The sequence below is a fragment of the Rhamphochromis longiceps genome, linkage group LG15 (genome assembly GCF_057381845.1).
Source record: "Rhamphochromis longiceps isolate RC_006_pf linkage group LG15, R_longiceps_female_GT1.1, whole genome shotgun sequence".
NCBI classification, from domain to species: domain Eukaryota; kingdom Metazoa; phylum Chordata; class Actinopteri; order Cichliformes; family Cichlidae; genus Rhamphochromis; species Rhamphochromis longiceps.
In genome coordinates, this window is record NC_140571.1 from 18,527,289 (window position 1) to 18,544,347 (window position 17,059).

General features: G+C 39.6%; 1 protein-coding gene across 1 annotated transcript in view; it reads left to right on the forward strand.

Annotated features, from left to right (window-relative positions):
• The first annotated feature begins 830 nt into the window (after positions 1–830).
• Positions 831–17,059, forward strand: part of map3k5 (mitogen-activated protein kinase kinase kinase 5) — an 89,352-nt gene continuing 73,123 nt past the window's right edge. Inside the window, exon 1 of the mRNA XM_085383382.1 lies at positions 831–1,797. Coding sequence (XP_085239508.1) covers positions 1,371–1,797 — 427 coding nt within the window. The 5' untranslated portion in view covers positions 831–1,370. The remainder of the gene's footprint in view (positions 1,798–17,059) is intronic.

Below are 17,059 nucleotides of genomic sequence, written 5' to 3' on the forward strand. Positions count from 1 at the left end.
ACTGCACTACTGTATAGCTCTGTGTAAATAATCATTCTGTACATTCGATAATTTTTAATCCTACAACTGTTTACAACTTGCATAGTTCCCATTTCTGTATAGCTGTATATCCCAGATTCTGTAAAGTTATTTATTTCATATTCTGTATAGTTTTTCATATTTATATCCTGTTCATATCCTGTACATAGCTTGTACTCACTACAGCCTGTACATACTTATAGTTATAGAATATTCACAACATACTTCATACCGTGTACATTATAACATTCCATAATAGACCCATTTCTGTAATATACTCACATATCTATATTATTGCTAATATATATTGTAATATATCTATATCACTAAAGCACTTCTGGATGGATGCAAACTGCATTTCGTTGCCCTGTACCTGTGCATGTGCAATGACAATAAAGTTGAATTCTATTCTATTCTATTCTAGTCTATTTTTCACCGTGGGGCCTAATCCATGTGGGTCAGAAGATTAATGTGCAAAACCGACGCAATTAGTTTGCAGGATTATGAAATACTTCCAACTCACAGCTCCGACAAAAACAATGTAGTCATTACGGAGATTGGTGTCCTAAATGGGTGTTTTTGTTCTAGATTGCGATCTCTAATTCCCCATGTTCATCATTTTCGGGAAAAGCTGATAAATTAATCACCTATTCATTTTTACCTTCGCTCCAGATGACTCACAGAGACGTTTGGGCGGTTTTGTTTGTTTTTTGTTTTTTGTTTTTCGAAGGGACTCCTCCCTTTCTGAAGTACACAACTCCACATATGGTCATCGTGTCCCCGCCCCACTAACCCAGGCTCCGAGTATCGTCTCTCCGCCCAGAGCGTGAGTCTGGCCTCGAAGATAACAGTGGAAACTTGACTGCGTGCGCGGTGTGCTTTCTCTTTTCAGCGCTGAGAAGACGTTGCGCTGATCGGAGGATTTAAAGTGAGCTTAAGTTGGACTCGGTGTGACATTTGTGGATCCCGTGGGCGTTGCTGCACTAACAGTGGCTGTGTTGCTCAACTTTGAGAAGTATGTGAATTTGTTGCGACGGCTGAGACGGAATGCGCGGATTTGGTGGCTTTTCCTCCTGTGTTTTCTCTTCGGATATCGTCGTGACTTCGGTCCACCTGCAGCCCCTATTCGCGTGTTTTGCAAGCGTGCAATCAATGGCAGTCATGCAGCATGATGTGAAGCTGCACCTCTGCTCCTAACAGACTGTTTACCTGTGTGGAAGGAGCAGAGTTGCACGTCGTGCCTTTGCAGAGGCTCCATGGGTAACCGCCGTGCGTAACGCTGGCTCTCCATGGAGGACTGGTGGAGAAGCCACTCATCGAAATCCCCACTTTAAAAAGACACTTGAAGAAAGATGAATCAAGACCAGGACGGGATCTCTTTAGCGGTACCTTCCTTTGGTGCTGGCCCCGGCAGAGAGAACCTCAGCGGGGAAAATACAAGCGTCAACAGCAGTGGTGGTGGTGGTGCCTGTGGAATCCCCGCAGCCGGGACTTTTTGGCATGATTCCGGGGCTGGAGGTGGGGGACTTAGCCCGATCTCCGGGAGCTGCCCTTTGGACACCGGAGGGTTGCTGTCCACCGGAAAGTCTTGCAAAAGCAGGCCGGTGACAGTGGCCTATGTGGTGAACGGAGAGGCCAGCCAACAGAATAATCATGAGAGCATGGCCCTGCAGTGTCTGAAGGACGCTTGCGAGTCTGTGGGCAGCAAGCTAGAGACAGTGAACTTTGGTAAACTGGATTTCGGGGAGACCGCCGTGCTGGACAGGTTCTACAACGCAGGTGAGTCAAGTGAAGAAAGGCTTATAAATCTTTCCACATCCACCCACAACAAGCTTCCCAAACCGCCCTCAGCAAGTGAGAAGACAAACATTTTATAAAAGTGATTATTACGTGATTATTAGATGAGGTCATTTTTAGCCTTAACGGCAGCCTGTTAGGATTTTAGATCAATCCTCTAAATTGATTTTTTCGGCTTAATCTTTGCTCTCCATTATAATGATTAAGCCACAGTGGACCTCACTAAAGCTCAGTGACCCAGGAATGGCATTTAATTCATGAAAGAGTAGCACAAGAACCTCTCCCCTAAATTCCTTTCAGGGGCTCGAAAATCACGTTTACTGCATCACCTCTGTTGTTGGAAACTGTGCCTGCAGGACAGGTTGCTCTGGACTCCCTAAATACATCCCATTGCTCTGCATGTCATGGCTTGATGTTGCTTCCTTTAGATCACAGTGGTATGTATACTTAAATGAACAAAGCTGGAACTCATTGAACAATAGTTGCTGAGAAGTTGTATCATTTGCTCCACTAATGTGGGGATTATTGCTAGAGTTCCCCCTCCTATGGCTAGTTTCCCCTCTTCCATTGTGGGGTTCGGCATTGTGCTTCAGTGTCACAGTTTGAGCCACAAGCCTGGTCTTTCCACTGGAATCTGCTAACTTGAATCCCTTGATAGAAAGCACTTTCCATCTCTAATTCATGTTGTATATGTAGCAGTTGGCTCTAAATACTACTGAAAAGGTTTGGTTAAGTCATGAAAAACAAAACTATAATGCACATGGCTGATCTCTCTGTTTGAGAGCCAGAAACAGCAGCCAGTGTTTGCATTTCATTAAGATTGTATCAGTACGTGTTCAGCAGATATTGTAAATATAAAACAGTGTGACACATCAAAGCCTTTCAAACAGTGGCATCTCTGCAAATGATGCTAATTTTGTTTTGGGTTTTTCTTTTTTTTTTCTTTTTGAGGGGGGTTACTGTCAAACTCTGGTAGCCTAAAGACACAATCATTGCTTGACTCGTTATTAATATAGTAAAAAGAGTTTACCTGACAGGAGCTATAAAAAGATCAACATATATAAAAGTCAATATGCAGTATGCAGGTTTTTTTCCTTATTATAAAAGACCTAGAAAATTCCTAAAAGAAAATATCTGTTTTATTAATGGTAATTGCATCAGTGTTAACAGTAACAAAACTAAGATTAAGTCACTGGGTAAAAAAACTATATTTTTTTAAAACAAAAGCATCAATTCTAAGGTCACAGTGGTTAGAAGTCACTAATTAAAGGTCCATCTATTTTCTTAACCACTCATCCAGCTAAGCTCACAGGGAGCTGGAGCCAATCCTGGCTGACATTTGGTGAGAGGCGGGTAACTGGCCAGGTCACAATTCCACTCCCATTTGTACTTAAATCCACACCTATGACCAGTTTAGACCCAACAAGTTCCCAACCAGTTCAACCCAACAATAATATGTTTGCACTGTAGAAGGACACGCCAAGCTAAGGGAGTGTGTTAAACGATGCACTACCCAGCCGCCTCACAAATCTTAGCAACAACTGTCAAAAAGTAATGAAAATCAGGACACAAGGTCAGCAACCCCACCAAGGTGCTTATGAACATATTATAATTGTGCAAAATTTAGAGTTAAAATGTAACAAATTCTTAATATTATGCAAAAAGTAGCATAGAAAAAGTATATTTAATAACATTTTTATCCAACTATAGCAATGTAGTGATTATAAACTGATATAGATAGAGCTGAATTAACCATATTTAGTTGCAGTAACAGCACTTATATTGCCAACTTCAGAGCCTACTAGTGAAGGCAGACAGGTGTATTGTTTGTTCCATGCTCGACATGCTTCTTGCTTCTCATATTTTTGGCTGTACAAACACATCATGTTCCCAGTGTTTTGTTTGGTCTTTTTCCTCTGAGCTACCGTGGAATTTTCTCATAATACACAGGGGAGGGCTGTGGCATTTTCCCAGACACACATTGCTATATCTGTTCACTCACACACCACTTCTTCATTATCCTCCTGCAGATGAAAGACCGGAAACAAAAAACTTGAGTGAGCTTGTTGGTTTCTGTCATTTGTCTGCTTCTGATACAATGAAAAGCTGTTCCTGACTGTCCTTACATGTCCTCCCCGCATGATGCTGTGGACAAAGAGGGTATTTGGTTGAAAGATGGCAGAGTCTGATTGTGAAACCCTCAGGACATGAAACACAGGAAGTGTAGATGCAAAAGTTTGGCAACAGTGATAGCTAACCGTATCTTATCACTGGGAATTTTGGTCACTACAGCCCAGTTATTCATGGAGTCAGAATTCAGATTTGAAGTCAGATTTGTGTAGCTGTGCCTATCTTACTCACACCACTGATCACATGATATTAACCAACATAAGTGGGGGGAGGAAAAAAAAACATGAGTAAGATGTGAATAGATTACATATGTACCTATCAGTGTTTTCAAAATTCAGATACTTACTGTATGTGTGGAATTTGTCACGGAACTATACGAGATTATAGTGGTCCTTGTTCTGCTCTGCATCCGCAGTAAATTTCACAGCAGATCTCCAAAGCAGAGCAAGGCCATTTGCAGTGCAAGAGAGTGGAGTTGGAGTGCATCCAACTGTGTGACAGAAGCCTCTCTGGAGAAGCAACTAATTAATATTGAGTTCAACCTGGCCAGTGAGCCAGTCTGTAGGTAAAACACAGGAGGGAAGGGCCAAGGTTGGTTTGCCAGCAGTGATCGGACTTTTAAAATAATAGAGAGCACGTTGTCTGCTAGTAAACTGATCACAGATTACGTTGTTTTCTCAGTTGGTTACAAAAATAAACATAAAAAAAAATTCCAAATACACATGAAATCTTACAAACTAACATCTGTGTAGAAAACGCTGAATTACATTTTCAGTAAATCATTTGTATTATGTGTCATATTCCTTTATAAGATGTCAATTTTGAGCCAAGTGTGAAATTAAGCAGCAAATGTCATTTAATCTAAAATAAAAAAAAATAAAAAAAAATACAGCATGTTAGCAGATAATTGGGCACAAGTAACTAATAATTACAGAAAGGACAAAATCAGAGAAGTAAAATGTGAAGCAAAAATTCATACTTCATCATCCTGCTGATTTTGATATACACACAACTTTTATTATTATTATAACTATCGCAAAAAAGAAGCAGGTATGCCCTCACTGCCATGTTTCTCATCCCACTGCCTCTCCTGAGTAGCTATGCTGTAGATGGGTGGATATGAGTTTTCACTTGAATGGTTTTAGAATTTAGACCATTAATTCTATCCAAACAAATGTGTACATTTCTGTCAGCTAATTGAGGCTGTTGAAAATTGAATAACTTATTTAAAACATCTTAAATTTAAAAAAAACAAAAAAAAAAACAGTCTTTATCTGTATCTTTTTTATGTTTTCTCAGTTCCCGGTTGTTGTTTTTAAATATATGCTTTCCCTTAGCCCATGAGATAATCTTCATCTGTCCTTTTGACAGGATGCGTATATCAGACTTCAGGGAATGTGTTTCCTTTATTTATTTATTTTTTGTGATTAGCCTGATTCTCAGCCCCCAGTCTGGAGTACCAGCCTCAGTGATGGCCCATCTTATACTTGAGACACAAAGTCATCAGGATTCAGTGCTTGAGTTGTTTCTCTCTTGATATCTTTGGCAGAGGCTGAAGTGAAAGAAGCTTTAGCTAAGGACTCTGAGGCTGCTCACCCTGAGACAAGAGTTTTCTGTTTCAGAAGGTAGTTCAACTTAAACTCTGAGTCAGTCAACTGGGTGACAAACTCTAAGAATGCCACTTGCTCGCTGGCAGGTTTTCTTCTGTTTCTCTCTGACTCTTCCTCCCCTCCCGTACCTGAACCATCTGCTGATACTCCGATTCATTTCTTCATACATAAAGTCGCTATCAAAGCTCAGAGTGAAGCAAATTATTTGACAGGAGTTTCCATTTTTACAAACACTGAAACGTCGGTTAGATGTTTCTTCACCATTCTATGTAAATTACACGACTGCTTTTATAATCAATAAGTACAGAGACAGCGATCATATTGCAGATTAATTATGAGAATCCTGTAGCACTTATAGTCTCCATGTTTCTGACTCATTTCTGTGTTGTAATCAGTCACACTGATGGAAAAATGACTGTCACAGTTGGACCTTGGCGGTGATGTGAATATCTGCGTAAAGTTGAGGCTGAAATGACTAAAGCAAAACTAAATGTATTTTAAAGTTACTTTTTAAATGCTGGCTTCAGACGTTCTGACTGTGAGTAAAATAGTTTCAGATTCAGTCATTAAATTATGTCAAACAACAAATTCAAAATCTGAACTTGGACATGTTTTCTACTGAAAATTGCCTAAATCAGTCTCACAAACACATCAAACCAAAAATATATGTAAAAGATCAGCAAACATTCTTGATTTAAAATCTTTCAACCTTCTAAAACAATACTAAAATATCTTAAATTTATGAGACCAGAGTCTACAAAAGCTGAGACATTTCTTATAACATGTTTGTAAAGATTTATCGGTAAGTCATTCATTAAAAAAATGTGAATTTGTAATATTAGGCTGCCAGGAACTGAGTAAAACACCTCTGCTACATCTATAAGAGAGGCATTATCTATGAGTGATGGCTCATATTAGATCAAATTAGAAATGGTTAAATTGGGGAGCATTAAAGCAGAGGTTTTCTGTAAATCTCATTAAGCATTTTTATCCGGTAATGGCAGAAATAATGAAATTCTTTATGAGAAATCAGGTTTAAACTTCCCTGAATTACTGAGAAAATGCAGTGGCCGTAGACTGCTGCAAAAACAGTTTTTATTTAATAAAGACTGACTTGCGGGTGGATTGTCTATAGCAATCTGGGTAACAAATATCACATGTCCATCACTAAACTGTGTCTCTGTTTCTCCATATCTCCAGTCACATACCTTTTCTTTGTGTCAAATTACACCTGAATTATTAGATTTAATAATTAAATGACAAAATGAGGATTTCAGTTTCATCCAATAAAAAAAAAAAAATCAAATTGAGTATAGGACTATCACAGACAGTATAAATAAATTATATATTTTATATCAAATTCTTACTCATGTATAACGTTGGCAGAGTGGCCCAAGCTGATTAAAAGTCCCGTTTTTCAAATAAAAATCGCAGCCCATGCTGACACGTGTTCATATTCCTCGGTCCACTGGAATAAAATGAAGTCTCTGCTATTTATTTATATGTTGCCATGGTGATTCATAGTATCTGAGCTTCATGGATGATGGCTTTCTTTCTCTACTCACGCACATGCTAAACTCTGATCATCTGTTTTGGAATCAGAAACTCGTTTTATGTTTTTAACTCAGTTTGTTGAGCAGCGACTGCTTGGCAGCAGTGCGACAACTTGATGCGTCCTGTTTCGAAACACTTTTTACAGTGTTGAAAGTGCAGCAGTTAATACTGTAGTATTTGCCAGGGATCAAATGGCGCACCTGTTCGTGTGTTTGTGTGCTGGGTCATAGCTGTGGTATGTAGAGCTTTATCCCTCTTGTTGATCATTACACTAAACCACTGTGTCATTTATAGGGTGCACATTGAATTTGTGAACAATTCCTGAGCACTTTAAAAGCTGCTCTACCTGAACCTGAGTGTTTGCTTACCACTCCATTACACACACACACACACAGCACCACTCAGCCAACGCAGATCTAGCTCACAAATTGTTTTCATGCTGCCCAGTTTACAATGTAGTAGTATTGAGAAGAGGAGTATATAATGGAGCACCAAGGTGAATGAGGTTGAAAAAAAAAACAGAAAGTACCTTAGCATCTACAAATTATAGACTTTCTGTAAAAGGTAGAGATAACCACATTTGGATGAGAAGGTGGAATACTAAGTTATACAGTTAACATGAGGTAGTATTGTTAGCATTCATAAACTGTAAAACTGCTTCTTCCTTTTCTGTTGGCTGCTCCATTTAGGGGTCACCACAACAAATCGTCGGCCTCCATTTCACCCTGTCTGTCACACCAACTCTCTGCATGTCCTCCTTCAGTCCATCCATGAATATTCTCTGTGGTCTTCTCCTTTTCCTCTTGCCTGGCAGCTCCATTTCCAACATCCTTTGTCCAGTATATCCACTATCCCTCCTCTGCACATGTCCAACCGCTCTCTAACTTTGTCCCTCTGATGGACTCATTTCTAATCTTGTCCATCCTGGTCACTCCCAATGAAAATCCTAACATCTACTTGCAAATTAGTCCAAGTTAAAAAAAAAAAAAAACATTCTGCCATAACATAAAGAAGACATCATTTGTCAGACATATCCATTACAACGCTCCAAAATGCATCAATGCCACAAACATGGCCAAATCAGACTTGCCCCTAATAATGCAAACTTTAAGTAAAATTCAGACAGTTGCATGCCAGCCAAGCAGCTACAGTGATGGCTGACAAGAAGCAGAAAACTGCAGTTGTGATAGATGTGGCAATCCCAGCAGAAGGAAACATCAGAAAGAAGGAGCATGATAAAACAGAGTGGAGGTAGCAGGAGCTGAAGGATCAGCTGGAGCAGATGTGGAAGGTGGTCCCGGTGGTAGTAGCAGCAGTAGGCGTAGGAGCTGTAACTCTGGAACAGTGGCTCCAGCAGATTCCAGGCACTAAAAACAGCGAAGTTACTGCACAGAACCCTCAAACCCTCGGGCCTCTGGTACACAAACACAAACCATTTCTTTCTTACAGTTATGTTATTGTAGGAACTGCAAACAGTTTTGTTGCTGATATTGTTTGTATTATTGTAAATGTCTCGTGGTGTCGAAACCAATCCTCCTCCTAGTCTCAAACCAGGAAGCTTTAACATAGCAGGCAAATGTAAACACCACTGCATAGCAAATCCTCAATCTTGATTTGTTCTGTTAAAAGTTAATGTTTATTAGAGTTATTGATTAATCATTTAAATGTCAGTAATAAACATTAGCAGAAGTGAACAACAAGCAGCGAACAATGAGGTGACCTGGTCTCATGATAGTGTTGTTCAGCAGTGTAAAGTCACAAAATAGGAAATGCTTCTCACATGGCTATTTGGTGAACTACTGTAACTAGCAAAGCAAACTGTAGTCTGAAAAAGTGGACGGAAATGGAGCACAGATGCAATCCTTGCACAATGGGTGACGTCCAGCTTTGTCCAGTGTCAACACTGCCGGGCGCCAGCAGACACTGTCTCTTATCCAGCACAAGAATGTACACTCAAGATTCCTGACTGTGAATCCGCACTGCCCTGAAATCCCATCAGCTGGCCCTTTGCTAAGTTGTTTATCTTCCCTTCTGTTTACGCTAGTGGTTGGCTGCTTTTCAGAGGTTAGGCGGCACAAGGTTAGGAGGAATTAGCCTAGGGGCCATTTGCTGGCCTCTGGGGAGGACTGCCTTCACCTCTGTGGGAGATTCCAGGCAGAAGTGCAAATGCTTTTTAACAAGTTTTTTTCTTTTCTTTTCAAGGAAGGAAGGAAAGGCTAGTTCAGAATCAAAAGCAGCTTCTTCTTTACATGCATGACAATGACTATACCCCACATCCTTCTATGCAGTATTATCAGCTGGAATAAGTGTAAGTGCTGTATAAAATCCTGCTTATATCTCAGAAGTGATCACCAGAAATAGGACAGGAGGTGGAGTAGCCGAATATCAAAGCTCCCATTTGGATTCATCAGGGTTCATTTGAGGTGAAATGCAGCAGGAGTGGGTAGGGTTGTCTTTAGAAACCAATGGTGCGTGACAGGGAACTCTGTCTTATCAGTTTGAGTATCATGATAAGGCAGTGAACAGCCTAAGAGCTTGCAGTTGCTTTTCTCACATGCAGTATGCAGCTTTTGTCTGGTTTGTTTTGATTCTGCATACCCACCGCAAAGGTCACAGCATGTATGCAAAACTGCATGGGTGTTTTTGCGTAAAAGAAAATAGTTTTTGTTGGCAGTTTAAAAAAAAAACAAAAAAAATTGTGCGCATATATTAGAGTCAAGAGGTGTTTCTGTAAAGACAACGGTAAAGTTTTTTTTTAATTTCCATATTTAGTTTGAATTTCATATCTAGTCTAGCTCGAGGATGCCACCCACATCTTACAAGAAAAATTACTTGAAGTCTTTATATTTTAATATCATTTTCTTATTATTTTATATTATGCAGTGTAGGGCTGGGCCATATCATACCGTTCACGGTAATACCGGTATAATGTTGGGCAACGATAAGAAAATGAAATATGGCGATAGAATATGGGTAAAACACGCATGCGCAGTGCCTTTGTTTTCATTAGCACATGACGGCGATAGAGAATAAGAAGGGCAAAAGCGGATTGTTGAATGAAACAGATAAACCAGAACTGGTTTGTAAAAATACTGCAACTTCAGTGGTGTGGAACTTAGCTTTGGTCCGTCAGATACACAACAAAGCACTATTTCTGGTAGAGCATGCTAGCGGGCCGTCGTTATTACCGTGTTTTTTGGAAAATACCGCACACTTAAAATCAATCCTTTGATTTTTCTGAAAATCAACAGTGCCCCTTATAAATCCCGTGTGCCTTATGTATGAATTCTGGTTGTGTTTACTGACCTCGAAACGATTTTATGTCGTACACGGCGCTCGAAAATCTGTCAAATGTTTCAGTACGACTTTGCTAAGCTACGAACCCGCACCGCTTGATGGATTGTTGGAGCATTACGGCTATCGTAGGCAGGCGCCTCGCGGAGTGATACGTACTGTGCTTCAACATAATATTACCGTGTTGTGTGTGTATAACCTCTTTTTAAGTTTTGTGGATATTATACATGGTTATGCTGAGGATATGTCGGCCAATTTCCACTGGAAATGCCTTTTGGTTAAACTGTCAGCAAGGAATTTGCATTTGCACTGTTAAATTTTTATATAACTTTAATGCACATAAAAACAGCTGCTTGTTTAAGTGAAAATACATTGATGTTTTGGTTTTTTTACACTAATAAAGTCGTGGAGTCGTAAAGTATTTTGTCTAGTGTCAATTAAATCGTCAGTTATATCGTTATCGCAAATTTTCAACTGTATATCGTGATAAATATTTTTGGTCCTATCGCCCTGCTCTAATCAACCAACTGTTGATACAAAACAAGATGGATCTGTGCTTTTTTTGTTATTTACACCTGATTCTGACCCTAACATCTGAATGGTGTAGCAGAAATACTGACTCCTCAGATCAGATAATTTTTTTTCAATATTCTGTGCTCCAATTTTGTTGAATTCATGCAAATTGTAGCCTCGGTTTTCTGTGCTGTGCATTCAAAGATGCTCTTCTGCAGACTTTTGTCGTAACAAGTCGTTATATGAGTTCCTGTTGCCTTCCTATCAGCTTATAGAAGTCTGGCTGTTCTCCTCTGACCTCTGGCATCAACAAGGCATTTTTACTTTGAGAACTGACGCTCAGCCCGTTACCATTCAGCAGTCACTGCAAAGCCACAGCTGAACATGATTAATCACTACTGAAGGCTTAGTTGTGATGACCTGTAGCTGGCTAAACCTTAACACTGGTCTTGGGTAAACAAACACTGGAAACCACATTGCACATCCACGATTAATATCTAAACACAACTGAAACCAACACTAATGAATGTTACTACTTCCAATGAGTCTTAAGGGGTTTCCACACAGGCATCGATTAGCAGTGAAGTGACTACCAGACACCGTAGAAAGTAAATAACATTCAGCAACTTCATGTAACAACAGGCGAAGTGGGCAGCTGCTGGGTTAAATTTGTCTTTTTTCTTTTTTTTAATTGTATAAAGGCATTGTGCATGAATATTTGCATAAAATAATAGTGGCCCATGTGAAATTAGACAAAGTATCTCAGTATGCACCCAAAAGGTTTTAAAGTTTCCTTCCAGTCCTTCAAAACCAGTACATGTGATGTCATACCCCTGATATCTCCAGTTTAAAAAAGGAAAAAATGCAGGAACCCTTAACATTTTCAAGAATAGGTCTAAAAATACCAAGAAATCATGTCAGGAAATGTTTATCAGTCGTGCTGGTGTCTGATGTTTCTGCTGTTTCAGATGGAAAATTTCTTATCTAGTTCACTTTTCCAGGTCTTCAGGTGTATTTATACACTAATTTCTGCCTGGTGCCGTTTTATTTCCATGCAACACTCTGCAAACAACCACAACAGTTCCTCAGTCCTGTCACGCGAAGCAAGTGAGATAAAGTGGAATTGCTTACCAGACAATAACATGATTCTGTTTCACTGAACAACAGCAAGGAAGTACATCAGGTAGGCATGTCGGGACAGCTTGCACTGCAGCACAGGTCTCTCCCAGCGTGCTTGTCAGCGGTAGATGAATTCACATTCTGTTCTCAGCTGTTTTCCCTTCGGGGGCCATTGCACTGTGGTTTGTAAAATATCTCAGTGAGTGAAAAGGCAACAAAGTGGAGCAAAGGTAAAGAGGAGCTGACTGCCAGGAGAGTCGTGCGACTGGCAGGCGGGTCTCATTTCCTGCATCATGATCTTTTTTTCTGGGTTGTTTCTTTCAAGCACATGGGTCTAAAAATAAAGGGAACATTAATCTCTCGCTGCTAGGTGAGGTGTCAGATGACTGAATATCCATTCATATGTCCCATATTCTCCTGTGGGAGAAGAAATGTATTTGTAAACAGAAAAGCTTAGCAGAAAGACTTGAATGGTCTTTTTTCACCAGTATTAGGGGTTTATTTTGAGGAAAAAAGGCAGTTTTTCTGTATTCTCCTGCAAGAATAAACAAAAAAATAAAAATAAACTTGTAAAAATTTTATTCCATGTGAGTAATGGAGACACCCTAAGGAACTAACTTGCACTGCCTTGTTACTACCTGGAATTGTGCATCACTTTTAAAGCTGATTTTTTACACCTGCACTTCAACTCTGAAATCTCTCGATTACTCAGCAAAGATGCATGTAAGACCACTAACCAGCACAGTCAGATAGGAGCTGGTCGATAGCTTAGTTTTCTTCAGACTCTGTGTAATGTCTAATTACACCCATATGAGTGTAGTGCAAGTAATCACATGAATTCAGTGGGTGTGCTGAACCCTCCACCACACCCAACAGACTACTTACAATAGTGAGAATGATGGCTATCTGTTGTATATGAGAAACAAATTACTACAGGATTCAACAACTTGTGGAGTTCATTTGTGAAAACTTCATTTTCACATATAAACGCAGCTAATTTTTTAAAATTTTTATTTTAGTGCTTCATACAGGAAAACTAAAAAGCAATTAGTGTGGAGTTGTTTGTAAGTTCCTATAATGGATCCATTTCACTTATTTGAAGCTATGCTCTTATATGGAAATAGATCAGCTTTGCATCATTAACAATCCATTCATTTGTCATTCCTTGTGTCCACTGTCTCCCGTAAGTCCAGCCTCCTTTTAGGCCAACTGTCATCTGATTGGCTGCCTTAGTATGGTTATGTATGAGATAACCATACTAAGGTATCCAAACGAAAAAGGAGATCCTGGGTGTGTAATACGTAAAATAAGAAAATCATGAAAGGTTTCTTTTAATGTCAATATAAATTTTGATTATGAGATTCGTAAGCAACAAGGGTGGCCACAGTGCTTTACAAAACCATAGATCAGTAAAATAAATACAATAAAAAAAAAAACGGGAAAAACAAACAAATACGATAAATTGGACTTAAAACAAAAAGACACCAAAACAAGAAAACCTAATCAAACTTAAACTAAATTCAATAACTCATTATTTTTATCTGTTTCATCAACTCAAGCCAAGTTTTCAGTTTATAACACGCCATTGTGATCCCCTGTTTATTTGATCTGTAGCACAGAACACCCCTCTGGAGCTTTTTGTCTCTGTCAGCGTCAGTTATGTTTATATAGCGCATTTCATTGCATGTAAACTCAATGTGCTTAGCATAAAAGATAAAAATCTAAAACACACTGTGTAGCTCAATGGTGCCTTTAGGCAATAGACAGATCAAAATAAAAGTTTACAGAGAAACGCAGTACAAAAGTTCCTTTTTTTTATACTGCGTTTAGGTGTGGCAGGTCAGAACGGCTACAGTATAAACACTTGTGGTCTGAGAACACGGTTAACTGCAGTAATTCGTTGAGCAATACCTTTTGTATGACACCAAATAAACAAGTCTGAAGCTTTTAATCCTGTTTGTCTCTGCATCCTGACAGCTAAACAGCTAAACATCGTTTGAAACACCAGAGGTAAACATCACACTGGCCCAGCATGCAAGAGCACCACAAGCATCCTCTGCTGTTCCTGGAAAGTTGGCAGACTGTTTGGACTTTATGCTCTCGAAGGTTCCTTTTCAAGGGAGGGGGATATTTCCAGAGCAGCATGGAGATGGTATTTCTAAGCATCTGCCTGTCCTCTGTGTAGGATGGGCTTCAGGGTAAAACTCCAGCTGCACTTTGCTCCACTAATACGAGTCTGTTTACCTTGTTTTCCATTAGACATACAGGGGAAAAAACCTCAACTACTATGCACACTGATGGCTTCGGTTCACTAACATCACTCAAAGCAGTTTTCCTCACAGTCGCTATGGTTACAACTTCTTATATGTAGCTGTTATGTAATAGATGGTAACGAAGCGTTATTCACTGTGCCAGCGCTGTTACTATCTCTCTTGGTAGAGTCAAACTTGCCGTTGGTCCGTGAGTGACCGAGGCATAAACCGCTACAGTAATCGTATTTCTTCAATCATGACAAGTCAACGGCATTTTCATAAATATGGAATATTATCAGGTCAAAGTAAGGTCACATACCAACACATGCAAACACTGTATCCTCCTCTTTCCCGGCTAGATGACGTAGGACGCATGAAATGTAATGGAACAATTGTGGTGAACTGAAATCACTCTTGCATTGCAACTTACTAAAGTTTCCAATGTGCCAGTACAAGCTTATACAGCATCTTTGGGATTAGATAGATACCAATATTCACATTTATTCACCTTTAATTTGATTTATAGATCAATATCTTTAATGATTATTAACGATATCCTTCATTTTTGGGCAGATTTCTGGGCAGCAATTTTTTTTCTAATGATGTACACATTTTATGAAGTGGCTACAGAGGTTCAGTAGTTATCAGCAGTAAATATTTAAAGCTCTGAAACACAGTGGGAGGTTCAGATAATGATTCGGAAAGATTATTCAAGAAGAATGGGTCAGACTTTGCACACAGCTGTCCTGGGATCTGATGTAGTTCACCCTTCACCTTCTGACAACTGATGTGAACTGAAGCGTGATGCTGACTGCGTTAAGAAGTTCATTTTCAAATCTTCACTTCTAAGTTCAAATAAAGAGTCAAGTTTTGCAATTCAGCTTTAATATAAATTTAAAAAGTGTTGTAGTCCTTGTAAATCAGCACTTGAAATGTACATTTTTTCCTTCTAGAAAGCCACCAGTACTTGTTTGATGTATGTAGATTTAATGTTTTAGTTTTACATGTTGTATCTGTAGCTGCCTTGATAAATCATTAATTATTTAATCTATATATCTATACACAGAGCTCACTTTATTGAGTTTTGGCTTTGAGCACAGCAGCCCTATCCATCTGATGTTCACACCTTAAGTTTGTAAGGGGCAAATCTATCAGAAGAAAGTTAGCTTAGAGGGAGGGCTTGTTGTAGGGAATCATGCAAATCTGTTCCTGTAAGAGTCCAAAATAAAATTATGTAGCTGGGAGTGAGCAAAACAGGTCACCTTAATCTACAGCTGTAGGGATGTATAGCATAGCTGAAACACAATCTCTCAGTATTGTTTATAGCTTATGATTTTAGGCTGCTGGTAGCAATTGTTTATTTTTCTCCACAACCTGCTCTCATTAAAATAGATTTCTCTGTGTCCAATCATGTGCTCTCTAGTAGAGACAAGAGACTCTGCTTTGCTGAAATGATCCAGATCCATGTGAAAATGCTCCAGAGCTTTTTAGATCATAATATTTTAGATGGAGCTGATCCCCCAGCTCCTCTTCAGAAAGAGCATGTGGAGCTGATGGAGGATCTCTGGAGAGTGCTGGGAAGGATCCATAAAGAGAAGCCAACAGACACCAGAACAGTCTCCAGTAAATTCGAAGCCCTCCACTCCGAGCTGCTCACCTGAGGCCCGATGAACCTACAGCACCAGGCCGAGTGCTGCTGAGAGTCAAACACTGTGAGAGAGTATGTTCAGAGTATTGAATTATTTTCCCTCCTCTGCTTTGAGCAGTAGGCGAGGGAATCAATTTACTTTTGGTCCACACTGGCAGGTCCAACTGTAGGAGGTGTAGCAGGATTATCAGGGCATCAGTATGAATGTTTTACTCTTCATTTCTTTTTTACATTTTTTTCTGCATGTCTTATCTCTCACTGATGTAGACAGATTTCAGTTTACTGGTGATACCAGGTGATTGTAAAACACCAGATGCGGTGAAAAGATGCCACTGTATGCGAAAAGGGTGACGAGGAGTCTCAAGTAACTCCTCTGCAGGCTTCACGAAGCCTTCTGTCAACACTATGTTGGCAGGTCTGCTGCTGTATTGGCATGCATTTCACTCTGCTGTTGCATTGGTAAGCAATCATGGCATCTGAACACGCTTCACAAACATTCATAGCCTGTGCTATTGAAATGCAGTCGCTGTGTTTATCAGCCTTTTGAAATTTGGAATCATTGTCCTTAATGTGGTTTAAAAAGCCTACTATGAACCTGCGAGCTGAAACACTTCCAATGAATTGGAATCTGGAACTTCTTTTGTTTTTAATATTTTTAATATTTATAAGGATTATAAGTCCCTGCGCTGTTGTTGCAATGGGTCTGTGACTCTGAGCTATGGATTCTGTATAGTAGGCAGGGGCAACACTTTCCAGTACTGACTTTCCAACTTTCCTGTGAGGGCAGATTACCATTGTTCTCTGTTTCCTTGTGTAATGTCATCCACAATATCCACAATTACAAAATGTACCACACTAGCCAAAATGCTTTTAACATTGCAATTTAAAAGCTACTTGAAAGTATTTGTGCTGTCATTGCTTTTTAGTACCGGTAATTGCATCATTAACTGTACTGGGAAACCAAGCCTTCCTTGGAACCAGCAAGAATTAAAAGAGGAAGTAAGCTAGCTGTTCATGAAAGGGAAGAGTTGCTCATTTCTATCATCCTTCCGCCAATCTTCTTCCGCTTCAGTTTCGCCGAAGGGGCGGGAACTGTGCTAGCTGTTAGGATGAGAGGCGGGATA